We start from the raw sequence: 15,556 nt of genomic DNA, 5'->3' as shown, positions 1-15,556 counted from the left end.
AATTACAGAAAAATCTCTCAAAACTGTAACTCTTCTTGAACTCTGTATATGCATCAAGGGTGTCTTACCAACCAGACTCAGTGAATAAAATGTGTCACACAACTTCCACTTAATGTTTCCAAACAAAACTTAAGTTGAATAAGATGATTTACACAGATAAAGTTTAACAAATTAACACTTAATTTTCCACTTAATTTACTAAATTTTTCATGATAGTAACTGAAGTTTCAATTCTTAGCAATATTTCAGTGTTCTTTCTCCAATCTGAATCCTTCTTTTTGCTCCATCTGATAACAATGTCCATGTTCATTCTGGTTCAAGTAATCTGCCTCCTCAACACTAATTACTACTTTTCTTGACTGGTCATACTTTTGCCTGGCCCAGTGATTTTTTTTTCCTTTGAATCTTTTCTCAAATCTATTTCTACTATGATAATTATTCTTAACTGGCTAACAGTAGTGCTTCATCAATTATATTTGGAACACCAATAAAAACAAACTATAAAATTACTATTGAATTTTTATAGTTTTAATTCCCATTTAACAATGTATTTATCGCAAAGCACTGTATTAGGATTTATAAGCAGTTCAAGACATTAAAGACAGAGCTCTTACCCTTGAAGATTTTATAAATCTTGGCAGGATGTAAGTGAGTAAAATGATAACAGGTTTAATACCTCAATTATATGTCCCAATGTTATTTCTCATATCCCAATTACACTAAGTTGGAGAAATAACAAAAACCTCAATCAAACATATTTTGAATATGTTGGGTTCAAATTTTAGAAGTTACAAAAATACAAATAGTCCTATTAAAGTTATTACACTGCCATTTTATTTAAGATACACATCACAAATCTTCTAAACCTTACCTGATAAGGCTGAAGTTTTCAGATATCCGTCAAGGCTGGGTAAAATGTCTTTATAATGGGGCTGAATTATATGTTTGCAGATGCAAACTGACCATTCTTCTAAGGCATTCAGGCCTACTTCTGCCAATGGGGTATAGCTCAAGCCCAGTTTAAAAGCCATCTATATATTAATACAAACAAGGTAAGCTGAAATGCAGAGAACTTAACATTTAAAGAAAAAAACACCAATTAGTTTTGGTTTCTAATGAATAAAGCCTTCTACTGATAGACAGTGATGGAGGTAAGTAGGTGCATCCCATGTCATTAGTGGGAAAACAAGCACCACCAATCTATATAGTTGGTGTTATACTGCAGACTTTCATACACAGGTTCAATCCTCACATCCACCTGTAAGAGGGAAGCTCTGAGAGGCCAAACCAAGTATCCTAAGTCCCAAAGGTACTATGTGGCAGAAGAACCTGAACCGGGAGTGTCTGATGGGTAAGCACCAGCTGTGACTGCAGTGGCAAGACCCTGATATTTCCATGTTTTCTAGAAAACATAACATTACATGAAGAAAATGGATTTAAGACAATGCATCTACCTGCAATGCAGGAATGTAGGCTCTAATATCAAGTTCAATGATGTCATGTGGCAGGGACAGAATAAAGGTCAAACAGGAGGCCAGAAGTTCATCTTTATATTGCTTCATTTTAACTGATACCTTAATAAGAAGAGAAACACAGTGCTGTGCACCTGAATAGAGCCTATACTTTGAAATTCAACAAAAAATATTTACCCTATTCTCAAATATAAAAAGTAATCATGTGGCTTTTATATGATATGGTTTAATTTACAAATTAAGCACTGATCTCTAGGAAAAGTTCGTTTGTTGAAGTACTTAATTCTCTTTACATGGAGAGCTAAAGAATCTATTAGTTTTGAGTGGACATCATTCAAACTTACCATGAAAACTCAAGGGACTTTTGAAACACAATGATTCCTTTTAGTACTTCCTAATCCCTTAATCCCAATCTGCATTAACAAACAAATTTTTAACTAATTACATAACTTATGATTACATAGATTTTTTTACAACAAACTTTACTTTTTAAATAGCCCATGATAACACTGTATAAATCACTTTAAAAAGTTACCTCTTTACCAAATTTTGCAAACAAAGCAAAGCAAGAATACTTTTCTGGGTCCTTGGGAGCCTGTGTCTGACTCTTCACACCAACTCCCTGTTGAAAAAAGCAGTAAATTAATAAAGTAAATGATTATCATGTATTTCTGTGTCCTAATCTAGCAGTTCCCAGTCTTCTTTCTAAGGGGTGAATCCATTTTTCATTTTGCCAAGGTCTTGTACAGAGAGGAAAAAAAAATTAGCTCTGATAACACTTCAGGCTGAGGCCAGTGAGAAACAAAGCATAAGGTGGAAAGTGAATGGCTGGTCAAAAGCCAGAGGCCTAGCTAAATCCACTCTCCTTCCCTGACTTCTAACCTATGAACCAAGAGAACTGCTCTCCTTGTAACTAACCAATTGAACCACTCATAACTGACTACAGTGTTAGGTACACTAACTCAGTTATTCTCAAATGTTGCTAGCCACCAGATCACCTGGGTGGTCTGTTAGCACAGACTGCTGGCCTTGCCCCCAGAGTTTCTGATTAGATAAATCTGGAAAAGGCATAGATTTCCAAAGGAATGCTGATGTTGCTGATCCTAGAACCACACTTTAAGAACCTCTGTTAATCTAGCCTTATTAGCCAGGTGCTTATAAATCAGAATAGAAAATGCTATTAACTTTTTTAACAGTGTTACTCAATTGCCACTGACACTATCAGTTTTAATAAGTATTGAAAGTAAAATGAGATTTTAAAACTGCACTATATTTTAATATTTTACAATGCCCTTACACACTCATGCTACTTAAAAAAACACAAAAATATTCAATGTTCCCACAAAAAAACACTTACCTCAAAATATTTTATTTTCTTGGCATTTCTCACAGCAACAGAAAGCAATTTGTAGAAACCACTAATGAGAGGGAGCCGTGTAGACTGCAAAATTAATTCATATGCAAATGAATATACCCATGGCTCAAAAAATTCTATATGTTTCTCAGGAAGAATGTCTCTGTAAAAACAAATTAAAAGCTTAATGTAGAATTTTTTATCATATATTTTTATTTAGCTTCAAAGTTATAAGTGACATAACAAAAAGATATATGATTCCATTACATAAACATTTTCATTTTCCTTTTTTCCCCTCCCTGCACATCTTTTAAATAGAAAAACAATGGTAATTCTAAGCTGGTACATTTAGATATAGCTTAACAGTTCATATAAGTAATTTTAGAGTTTAAGCCCTTTATTATTTCATTTCATAAATCTATATAGGTGGTTTTCCTATACTATAGCCAATAACTGGTGATTTCCACCCTTAAATAATTAGAACTTTTAAAAATACCTGCAAAATTCCACCAGGTTAATGAAAGCTGAAAAATCTTTGGGTTTAGCAGGATGTAAGTTAGCAGCTGGATCTGAGGTTGGGATCACCCAAACACCAGTAGCTTCATTTTCATCCTTAAAAGCAGATGTACTCAAATGAACATTGCATCAAAGTAAGAAAAGTACAGATGAATCCTTAATTATAATTACAACTAATATAATTTAATAAAGCTGATAGAGCTTGCAGGAAACATTAAAGAAAATGACAAAGTGAAATGAGAAAAGAATGGTACAAATACAAAAATACGAACGGGGGCTGTGACTCCTTGAAGGAACCAGCAATGACGCCTTGACAGAGGTAGAATTTCAGAACACAGAAGTGTCAGTCATAACCTAGAGGTTTCAAGCTGAGGAACAGAAGAGTAATCAACAGCGTTAAGTAACAGTAACTTACTATGAACGTACTGTGCTTGTGTTATCAAACTCAGGTGCAAATGTTAAACAGCAGTTAGAAATACAGACTGGGGAGCACCTGGGTGTGGCTCAGTCAGCTAAGCAGCTGACTCTTGATTTCAGCTCAGGTCATGATTTCAGGGTCCTGAGACCAAGCCCTGTGTTGAGCTCTGCTTTCACTGGGGGGATGTCTGCTTAGAGATTCTTTCCCTCTGCCCCTCCCCCAACTCGCGTGTGCACTCGTGCTTTCTCAAATAAGTAAATCTCAAAAAAAGAAACAAACAAACAGACTGGAAGCTGTAAAGGAGGGTAAGGGTAGGCTTACTTGGGAAATGCTCACTGAGGTGACAACTGACCTGCTGGAGGTGAAGTAAAAAAGGTTAGGAAACAGGAGAAAGCAGAAAATAAGAGGAGAAAGAAAGTGCAAAGGAAGTCACTGAAGACAAAGTGACAAAGACAAGTGTCCTAAGAAGCAGGTTTGTTGACTAACACAGTTCCAGGAAGCCCCTTTCAGCAAGTTGAAAATAATCCAAAAGATTATTTTATACATACACAAAACATAAAAAGCAATAAAATACACTGGTGTTCCCATCAAGCCAGCATAAAAAAATAGAACAAAACAAATGCAACACAGTCAATGCGACAGCCTTCTATCATGTCCTTTATTTATCTTCTGCATACCCACCCGAATGTCTCGTCTAACTTCATGATACTGCAGTGGAAGTACATATGTACTAACAGACATAATCTAACCTAAGGGAAAAGAAATCACTGGGCTGAAAAGCAAATTACATTTTTCCACTGGAACTCAAGCCCTTCAACACTAGTGTCATTACCACGGTGTTTTACTAAAACTTATCCTCAGATAAGAGCAAAGCAGTTTCTATCTGGCAGCCTTAAACCACGACTTACATTCCATCCAGGCCAGGAAGTTGGGTACAGAAACAAGTGAAGATGTTCTTTCTTTTCTGCCTATTGCCTATATTCTACTAGTTTGAGAGTACATTTAGCACTTTGCACCCAGACTTTGGAGTTTCCTTAGCTACGAACAAGAGGAATCCCAGCTTTCCCTACCCTATTGCAAGAAGTCCCCTCTACACAAATTAAGATGACACTTTACAATTGCTAAAAAATAAGTAACAAGCCCAGTAAACAATTTTTTTAAAATAAGTGATTTTAAGACATTAAACATATAAATTACTTTTTGAGCAAATCTACATATAACATTTTCAACACACTGGGCTAGTCAAACAGCAAAGTATCCATGACACACACGGATGCCATAGAAATCAATTTCCTGCAATCTCTACAAATGTGCTATTTTCCCCTGGGATGCTTACATACAAAGAGAGCTGGCATAAAAAATGATACAAAATTATTACTGACAAAAACTTCTAACCTCATGTTCCCCAACATTCCGTTTCTCTAGCGTAAGATCCAATTTCTCAATAATCTTCAAAACTGATTTGACAAATTCATCATATAGCAAACGATTCAAATTTTGAAGTGAGGAATTCACAAAGAGAAATGCTTCATCTGCTAAAAGAGAATCCTTTAAATAAAGAAAAGTAATGAACTTCAAAATTTATGCAAAAAAGTATCAGTATAACTATGCATATACATATTTAGGTATTACAGAAACTTCTGTGTAAACTATAACAGATTTACCTAAAAGTTTTGAAGCTACAAAATGTAGACACTTTCCTAAATTATCAGGACAATATCATTTCAGACAGATATGACCTACCCGGGTATGTAACACATACTAAGAACACAGTAGCAAATGCGAAGATTTAAGCCAATTCTTGTCAAAGCATTTATCTCACTTAATGTGTGTGCAGAAAAACACATATGTATACTATACACACGTATACATTATGTACTTATATTTGTGGAAATACAAATGCATGTACCTTTATATATACAAACATAAATATGCATGCATGCATATACATATACACACACGTAAGCATACATACATGTGAATAAATGTATACCTACACTCAGAATGAATTTAAAAGTATAATTTATCACTTCTTTTTAAGTGAAACTATTCCACTATTCCAAAAATATAGGCTAATTACTCTGCCTTTACTCAGTCAAATATTCTATGTTAACTTAACCTCAAAATATAGGAATAATTAACGCCACACATAAGAAAGAAATATTATAGGTAAAATTACTAAAAGTGCTATACTATTTTGCCTCAAAATGAAAACAACTAAAAACTCCTAAGATTTTTCACAGGATAGAAATCATCTATAGACAAAGACTTTCCTAGGCTATAATGCTTTGTCAAAGTCTATGATAAAATGGTGGCCAGAAGCAAGTATAAAACAGACATTAATGAACATCATTAATATCAAACAGGAGGCATTATTCTAATCATAAATAATGTAAATAACCATGCACCAATCTTCTTCACACCTATTGAATCAGTAAGATTGATCTATGTTTTTTAATCTTCATCTTTAACAAATAAAAGAATAGTTCTCCCATAGTGACAATATTGTTATACTTCTGTTATCTAGAGGCTGGATCTGTTAGGAAGAATAAATTAGCATGAAACATACTACTCACAGATAAAACGAGGACTCAGCTACAGCAATTATTACGTTTATGTGATTTCTATGACTTTATTCCTAACTTATATCATTTTAATTTTTTATTACTCAAAGTACTTAAAAAAAAAAGTTAATAAAACGTAGTTCTGAAACAAAGTCCTAAGAGTAAAATTATAGAGACTAATTAGAGGAACGAGGGTACTTTCATAGCTTTAAAATAAGTCATTTTTACCATCATCTGGTCACAACTCAGGAGACTTCTAAAAAGATCCAAATAGTCTTTATATGTGGGCACTTTCCATTTGCCAGTTCTAACTTCCCCTGATGCACGATACTCTTCAGGTTCAGACTCAACACCCTGGGCAGGAAGACAACATACCAATATACACTGCTGGATTCACAAAATAAGCATGGCTGCTAGAACATTCTAACTTTCAGAGTTTTCTAAGCTAAAACATCATTAGGAGACTGTAATTTGATTAAGACAGTATAGCATGAAAGGATAAGAAAGCAAGCTGAAAAAGAAACCATGATTTTTCTAACTGGGACTAAGAGAGGTGCAAGAACAAATATTTAAAATGAGGAATGTGTTGTGAGTCATTGATCTCACTTTCCTACTCAGGTCCATCTCCTACTTCACCCTATTTCCTGTTACTTCAAGTAACGAAGATATGCCTCCCATGATACAACTAAGTATTTTGTCTCAGAGTTTCAAGAAAGAAAATATTCCGTTCATACAAAAATATGTAAATAATAGTAAAGTTACATTTAAGGGTGTTCCATAACTCAAGAGAAGTTTATTCACCTGAAAAAATAGAGAGGCACTATATCCCAGACTTTTCAGAATGTAAGGCATGGCTAATAACTAAAAAGGCCATTTTTGTATATTTACAGACCACAAACCCCAGTATCACTGCTAACTTTCAGTGACAAAAGACTAAATATTAAAACATTAGATTCAGAATTTACCTTTTGAAGGATCACTGGCTTAGAACATATTCTGATTAAACCCTGATGCACTGAGAAAAGAAAATGAAAACAAAAATAAAATAAGTAAACCATTATTTCACTGAATGTAACTGTACCTCTAAATTTTTTCCTTTAAGTTAGTTAATATCTTTACTTTAAAATTTTGGACTACTAAGATTCAGAAGCAAAAGGATGAAAAAAAAAAAGATTCAAAAAAAGGATGCAAAAACATGGTTTTGATCCACCAAAACATTAGTTCTCCAAGAGGCATCAAAAGACATGAAAGATATCTCTATCAAACAACATGTTAACAACATGATCATGCATCATCATAAAAACAAGGGTGAGTTCCACACTTACCCACAGTACTGATGCAATTCCAGAGAACTGGTCCTTTTCCACCTAGGGCTAGGAAAACTTTTACTAGGGCTTTACAACACACTGACTGCATTTTTGGACTATACTGTGGGAAACTGTCTATCTGTGCCACCATGAGATGTTCCAGAACCGGTGTATACACCTCAGGAACCTACCAAAAATGGAGAGCAAACTAAAAGTTAGAGGAGGGAAAAGATAAATATAGGAATAATACAAATATCCAAAGTAATTACAATCCAAGTGGACATATATTAGCTAAATGAAAGACCTGGCTTATATCTAATCCACTAGTAAACTTAACATTTATTGTGACGGCCTAAAAAATCAGAGTAAAACTGTCTGAATGATACTTAGGTGCAATTCTATCCAAAGCAGCAATCTTAATCTTTTAGAAAGATAAAATAAGTAATAAATTTCTCCTGTTTTGGATAACAAAAAGTTTCGTGACAATAAGTCTATTAACACAAAGTACTTAATTAAAAATGTCACCTTGATCACAATGGTGCCTGTACTAAATGCATACAATTCATATGACTCCGTCAAGTTATCTGAAGAATTAGTTAAATAGTTATCTGAAATTAAATAGTTAAAATTGTCCTTGTTTAATTAACTATTTCACTTACTCTATCAAGGTAAAGCAAGACACTTGCAATAGACTGGAGGAAACTTGGCATGTGGTAAACGTGGTCATCAACAGTGTCTATCTGGGTGAGGAACAGCTGCTTGCAGCGCTGAATGAGCTCTATGTACATGAAGTCAACATCTTTTGCATTTATAACCTTGCAAGGCTTTCAGAAAGGTAAACAAAAGTCTTTATCAATCTTATCAATATCAAAACAATGATATTTAAGGTGTCACATTAAGCCATGTGATTATAAGCTGAATATTAAGCTTTTCAATGGAGATCAAAGTTATAAAATACAATATATGCTTTTAAATCTCATAAAATGCTTTTAAAAATAATCTGTAAATATACTGTAAATATGTATTTATATACAAGGAATCTATTGATAGCCAACTATTCTAGACACTGGTAGCCATCAAAGACAAATAAGAGGTAGACTGTACCCTGAGAGGCTAGTCACCTAGACAAGGGAAACCAGGAAGTAAACTTAAAGCTGGAATACACTACTACACCACTCTGCACACTATACCCAGAGCCATCTTTGTAACTCACAAATCTGATAATGCTACCATCCAGCTTCAGATTTTTCAAAGGCTTCTTTGGACCTCAGATCTAAACTAGCTTCCCTGAGAATCTGACTAGTTAATCTTTTTAGAGTCCTTTCCCTTTTTCTTGATATATCATGCTCCAGCCACACTGTAAACATATTCTATAGTGAACAAATTGAAGTTGGTTACACCATAGTGCATAAAGTTGAAAATTCCAAGCTCTTATTTACCTCTGAGCTTTCTCACATACTGGTTCTTCTGCCCTACATATATTCAAAGGAGCCAACAGAGACAAATGAAGATTAAATAAAGCAAGAGGAGGGAGAATCATCTGGAAGCAAACGAGGAAATGATCAGAAATGGAATGAGTTATGAGAGCAGAAAGCTGGGAAGAGGGTCTCTCCTTCCCTGAAAAAGGAAGTAGACACCAATGGGTAAATCCATAGAGAGACAGGAAGTCATTTTTCTCTGTAAAGTAGAAGTCATAGAGATCCACCAAGAAGGAAATAACTATAGTTATTATCAATCTTTTTTTAATACTTTTTTTTTTTTAAAGAGAGGGACAAAGAAGGCGGGGGGGAGAGAATTTTTTTTTTTTTTTTTTTTTGTTCATGAGAGACCCAGAGAGAAAGGCAGAGACACAGGCAGAGGGAGAAGCAGGCTCCCTGCGGGGAACCTGATATGGGACTCAATCCCAGGACTCTGGGATCAGGACCTAAGCCAAAGGCAGACACTCAACACTGAGCCACCCAGGCACCCCAGAGACAGAGACTCTTGAGTAGGTTCCATGCCCAAGCACAGAGTCTAATGTGGAGCTCCATCTCACAACCCTGAGATCATAACCCAAGCGGAAATCAAGAGTTGGACGCTCAACCAACTGAGCCACCCAAGCACTCCAACAATATTCTTAACTATATACTTCTGTCATAAGAACCTCTCTTTCTAAAACACCGAGTGACATAAATTATAATTTTACTTCATAAATAGTGGGCAGCACAGTTTAGTGGAAAAAGCGTACTGTTTTCCAGTCTTTAGACTTGAATTTACATCTTGGCTCTGTAAATTACTGTGTGTTCTTTTACAAGTTACCTAATTTCTCTAAGTCTCAGTTTCCTCATTTGTTAAAAGTGAAATAGTACTCCTAAAAATCTATAATGAAAATTTGAGAGAATATGTCTACAGAATCCTAGTACATAGTTGGCACTGAAACAACAAAGCAAGTAACAAAGTATTGTCACAAGCATGAGATGCTATTCAAAAATGCAATAATTATATTCTTTTAAACACTCACAATGAGTGTTTATTCTAAAAAGAATAAATTAATGAGACATACTCCTGCAAAAAGTCCATATCCTCGAATTGCAATGGATAAATCCTTGCTGTTTGAATCCATGTTCCTGATGATTCCATAGAATTGCTCCATGAAGTACTGTAGCTTACTCTTATGCATTTCTGCATCTTTTGCCACCATAAAAGAAATCTGCAATTGCATAATATTTACATTTTAGAAATATTTAATAGCAAAACAAAGGAATCTATTAAAGTGTAAAAAGGCTAGAATTGTTTAATTAAATATTTTCAATACATTGTTATAATTCTACACAATATCTTTTATTGATAAACAGCTACCACTTCAATTCATTTAGTCTGCATCAAGTTCAGAAAAGACACTTTATTACATGTGATGCATTTTTCCTAGAGGAAAGCACTGAAAGAGACCAGGCCAGTGCAAAAAGACGTGAACAAAAACCAGATTTGAATTTAGGCTCCTTGATGAAGATGAAAGCATAGTTAGAACTCGTCTATAACTCAGCACACTACAGAGTCATGCAGGCCCAGTGGCCAGCGAGTTCAGGAGTAACAGACTCAGTGACTCATTAGGGCAACACAAAACAGAGCCGATTAATAACCAAGCTTTTCCATTTCAATACTATAAAAGCTAATAGATCAACCTGTATTCATCTTTCAAATGTGCATGCACAAAACTGAATTTAATTTTTTGTATGGAAAAAGTATTTTTAAATAAAAGTTGAATACCTGTTTCAGAAAAGATTCCAGAGCTGAATGTGCAGCTTTTTTCATTTCTACATTTGTATGGCTACACCATTTTGACAGCACTTCAAATAAAGAAACATAGTTGTCCAGAAGGCAGGTGCTAAACTGAGATGCATGCAGGGTAAATAAGCACAAGCCAGCTGCAATTGCAAAAACCATCAGTTAAAATAGAATAACAAAAAGCAGAATCAAAAACTAAGAAAGCTTCAAGTACATGTCAAAACTAAAACTGTTCATGAAGATCCACTATCATTATAACTTTAGGGATCCTGATCAGAGTTCTAACACTGCGAACCTACACTTGAATCAATAGGCCAGTGATCTCCAAAACTAAGTTCAGAAGTAGGATCAGGATTTATTTAGATAAAGTCAGTATCAAACAATCAGGATCCCCTAAAGATGCTCTAAAGTAGCACTGTTTAAGCCATGTCATTTAAGTGACCACCTAACTGGAGTTGTGTGCCAAAAACAAAGCCTCCAAAAGCCTCTCCGTAAGTAACTGTATGTGAAACATCCAAGACATACTTCACTTACAGTTTAAGCAAAAGTTTAATCATGACATTAATTCAAAAATCTGAAATATTCCACCTTGTTATATATACAATCTTACCTAAGGGGACAGCATATCTCTTCAGGTCAATCTATTAAAGAAATTTCAAAAATTACCATCAAGGTTTGAAACTTTCAAGTCTCAGCTATGAAAGAATTAAGAGTAATATTAATCCTACCTGAGGACGAATTGCCTTTAATGCAAAATCAAAAATTTCCCTCGAAGTCTGGGGATCTGGGGAAAAAACAAAAAGAAGTCTCCATTAAAAATCCCAACAGTACCATCTGACAAACCTCACAAATGCTTTACAACCAACAGTTTTATTTCCTTGAATACAGGAAGCATGTCTTCTATCATTCACTTCAGCTGGAGAGCTGCAAGCTATGACTGCTGACATTATTATTACAGTAAAGAAAGAAGAAAATGTTGAGTGACAAGGACATGGGTTTCAAATCCACCTCATCACTTACAAGCTCTGTTAGGTAATCTCTCAGAGCTTCAGTTTTCTTATCTATAAAAAGGAACATTGTATAGCTTCTTTGATAGTCGTATGGAAGATTATATAAGGTCAAGCACATGGGGTGCCTGGGTGGCTCAGATGGTTAAGCATCAGCCTTTGGCTCAGGTCATGATCCCAGAGTTCTGGGATTAAGCCCCGCATCAGGCCCCTTGCTCACCAGGGAGTCTGCTTCTCCCTCTACCCTTCCCCCCTGCTTTTCTCTCTCTCTGTTACTCTCTTTGTCAAATAAAATCTTTTTTTTAAAAAAAAAAAAGGTCAAAAAAAAAATAAAAATAAAAATAAAAAAAAAAAAAAAGGTCAAGCACATGATCATCATCCCTGTACTGCCAGGCTTGTATTCAGCATACGATACATGCCAAATTACTATGGTATTTACAAATGCGAATAAAATGTGATCTTTGACCTTAATAAACTTACCTAAAGAGAAAGCAGCTACACAAGTATAACCCAAGGCTCTTATGCTGACCTGACAGACCTCGCTACTATTTAACTGTCTCCCACCAGTATTCACTACAGCTGTCCAGAAATCAAGCTTTACTTATCGCTAAGTTATCTAACCTTGGAACAGAGACTTGCAAACAGCAAAAGCTCAAAGATAGTTTACTTTGATCGAAAGGACTGATACATTTAAAAACAGAGCCCAACTGTGACAGAAGACAGATAGAGAAGAGGTCAGAGAGGGCTTCAGAGGACTGACACATCAGCACATCTGTAGGATCATTCCATAAAAGAGATATTTTAAAAGCTCCTTCGGGATTTTAAATATAAGGAGAGATATCTTCAGCTCTGAGTATTCAAGACAAGATTTACAGACAACAGTTGAGCTAGACCTAAAAGAATAGGAACTAATTCATAAAAAGGTCATTCTGATACTAATAGAAACTGACCATGTAGAAAAAAAAAAAAAAGAAAGTGACCATGTAAACACAGGTGAACAGACTCAAAGGCACGAGGTACTCATCAGTGCATAGCTGGTCTAGAATGTGTGGACTCAGGTGAACACAGGGAGGTGCAGGAACGCCAGGGCTTGAGCTCCCAGTTGTGGGAATGGACATCACCTCTATGACCTTCCTTAGACTCCGCCTCCCACTGTCCACTCTCCTGTGTCCACCTCTGCTTTTTTTTTTTCCACCTCTGCCTTCTAGTGGACTACTCCCTCGACAAGCATGCTCTTGTATTTATTTTGTTGTTGTGGTAAATATACATAATGAAGCATTTACCATGTTAACCACGTGTAAGTATACATACAATTCAGTGGTGTTAAATATTCACATTATTGTGTACTCGCCACCATTACCTATACCCAAAAAAATTTCATCATCCCCTACAGAAAGGCTGTACACATTTTTAATTTTTTTATTTATTTATGATAGTCACAGAGAGAGAGAGAGAGAGAGAGAGATAGGCAGAGACACAGGCAGAGGGAGAAGCAGGCTCCATGCACCGGGAGCCCGACGTGGGACTCGATCCCGGGTCTCCAGGATCGCGCCCTGGGCCAAAGGCAGGCGCCAAACTGCTGCGCCACCCAGGGATCCCCAAGGCTGTACACATTAAACACTAACTCCCCTACCCCCACCCCCTGGTAACCCGATTCTACTTTCTGAACCAATAAATTTCCCTGTTCCTGCTACCTCATACAGTATTTATACCTTTGTGACTGACTTACCTCACTTAGCAGAATGTCCTCAAGCCCACGTGTTATAGCAGAGGAGTGTATTTCCTTCCTTCTCTGAGACTGAATAATATTCTGTGTTTATACTACATTTGTTTATCCATTCATCTGTTGATGGACACTTGGGTTGTTTCTCCCTTTTAGCTATTATGGATAGCGCGGCTAGGAACCTGAGTATACAAATTCTGGTACCTACTTCTAAAAACCCTTTCTCCTATAGCTCCCATCAGTTATCCCATGTTTCTTTGGTCTCCTCCATTAAGATTCCTCTAAAAGGTTTTCTGCTGATAGCCTCCACTTCCTCCCTTCCATTCCACCTTGTCTTCACCTTACTACTCCTTAACCTGCTCTGCCTAGCTTGTCCTCTGACACTCAACTGAACTTACCCTTGTTGAGGTAGACCCACTCTGCAGCTCTGGTGGCTTTGTATTCAGACTCCACACAGAGCAAAGCACCTTTACATCCTTGCCCCAGTTTCTCTGTACCCACTCCCCAGCTAATCTTGCTCACATTCACAGCCTAACATAATACCTCTATGCTGAAAACTGCCAAATTTATATCTTAAAGTCTAATTCCTCCTGCAAGATCCTGTCTTAAGTATACAACTGTACCCTTAACATCTAAGCTGAGACATCCCATGGCATCTATGGTTCAACATGTCCAAAACAGAAAGCCACATTATTACCTAAAACCTGTCCAACACAGTTTAAACACCACTGCACCAACTTCAGTTGCTTGCAGCCACACTTAAGAGCCAAGTCTCTCGGGATCCCTGGGTGGCGCAGCGGTTTGGCGCCTGCCTTTGGCCCAGGGCACGATCCTGGAGACCCGGGATCGAATCCCACGTCGGGCTCCCGGTGTATGGAGCCTGCTTCTCCCTCTGCCTGTGTCTCTGCCTCTCTCTCTCTCTCTCTCTCTGTGTGTGTGACTATCATAAATAAAAACTTAAAAAAAAAAAAAAAAAAAGAGCCAAGTCTCTCAATCCTACACTAAAACAAATCTCATACCCAATAGCAGTCAAGTAGACCCTTGTAAAACATCAACTAGCCCATATCTATTCACTGGAGAAAAAAACATGGTTTCTTCTGCCATTGGGAATGAAATGCAAGCTCAGAAGCCCCTCACACACTGACCCCACATACTGCGCAAAGAACCAGCGGGCTATATACATCCTCTACCTTCTTCATACTCTGATATTCCTATTCACTGTACCCAACCTGTTTGCATAACTAAACCCTAAAATCTACAATAGCTTGTTCATCTATTGTCTGTTTCCTCTACTAGACTGAGTTCACGATGGTAGAAACCTGGTGATTCTAACTACTGAGTCTAACACCTAATTCATAACTTTTTACATAGAAGACACCCAAGAAACACATACTGTATGAATGAAAATATCAGTATTAGTATTTAGTGCTTGATGTCACATTATCATGGCATGACAGGAAAACTATAAATTAGAGCCTCAGAGGAGGTGCCTGGGTAGCCCAGTCTATTAAGCGTCTGCCTTCAGCTCAGGTCATGATCCCAGGGTCCTAGGATCGAACCCCACATGGGGCTTCCTGCTCAACGAGGAGCCTGCTTCTTCCTCTCCCCCGCTCACGTGTATGGGCATGAGTACTTCCTTTTTTCCCTTAAATAAGTAATAAATAACCTTTAAGATGAAAAAAAAAAAATTTACTGCCTCAGACCAATGCTTAAATCCTAGTCTTGCCACTTATTGGTTACACAATTTTCTATTGCTGCTATAACAAACCATCACAAAGTGAGTGGCTTAAAAAAACACAAATTTGTTACTATACAGTTCTGCAGATGAGAAATCTGAAATGGGTCTCACGGAGGTAAAATCAGGGTGTCAGCATGGCTGTGTTCCTTTCTAGAGGCTTCAATGGATTAGAATGAGGACATCACTGAGAGCC

General features: G+C 36.5%; 1 protein-coding gene across 4 annotated transcripts in view; it reads right to left on the bottom strand.

The window, feature by feature from the left end:
- PRKDC (protein kinase, DNA-activated, catalytic subunit) overlaps positions 1-15,556 on the bottom strand; it is a 206,530-nt gene that overhangs the window by 183,152 nt on the left and 7,822 nt on the right. For 3 of the 4 annotated variants that reach the window (XM_041769223.1, XM_041769224.1, XM_041769225.1), the window contains exons 8-21: positions 11,624-11,679; positions 11,506-11,536; positions 10,878-11,035; positions 10,174-10,320; positions 8,291-8,455; positions 7,650-7,818; positions 7,290-7,339; positions 6,553-6,678; positions 5,156-5,308; positions 3,323-3,438; positions 2,830-2,989; positions 2,008-2,094; positions 1,455-1,574; positions 872-1,031 (exon numbers count right to left, since the gene is read on the bottom strand). In XM_041769223.1, coding sequence (XP_041625157.1) covers positions 872-1,031; positions 1,455-1,574; positions 2,008-2,094; positions 2,830-2,989; positions 3,323-3,438; positions 5,156-5,308; positions 6,553-6,678; positions 7,290-7,339; positions 7,650-7,818; positions 8,291-8,455; positions 10,174-10,320; positions 10,878-11,035; positions 11,506-11,536; positions 11,624-11,679 — 1,698 coding nt within the window. The remainder of the gene's footprint in view (positions 1-871; positions 1,032-1,454; positions 1,575-2,007; positions 2,095-2,829; positions 2,990-3,322; positions 3,439-5,155; positions 5,309-6,552; positions 6,679-7,289; positions 7,340-7,649; positions 7,819-8,290; positions 8,456-10,173; positions 10,321-10,877; positions 11,036-11,505; positions 11,537-11,623; positions 11,680-15,556) is intronic. The other variant, XM_041769226.1, reaches the window with a different exon arrangement.

This window comes from Vulpes lagopus, chromosome 9, assembly GCF_018345385.1.
Source record: "Vulpes lagopus strain Blue_001 chromosome 9, ASM1834538v1, whole genome shotgun sequence".
NCBI classification, from domain to species: Eukaryota; Metazoa; Chordata; class Mammalia; order Carnivora; family Canidae; genus Vulpes; species Vulpes lagopus.
The sequence above is the reverse complement of the archived record's forward strand: the minus strand, read 5'-3'. Positions and strand labels throughout refer to the sequence as shown.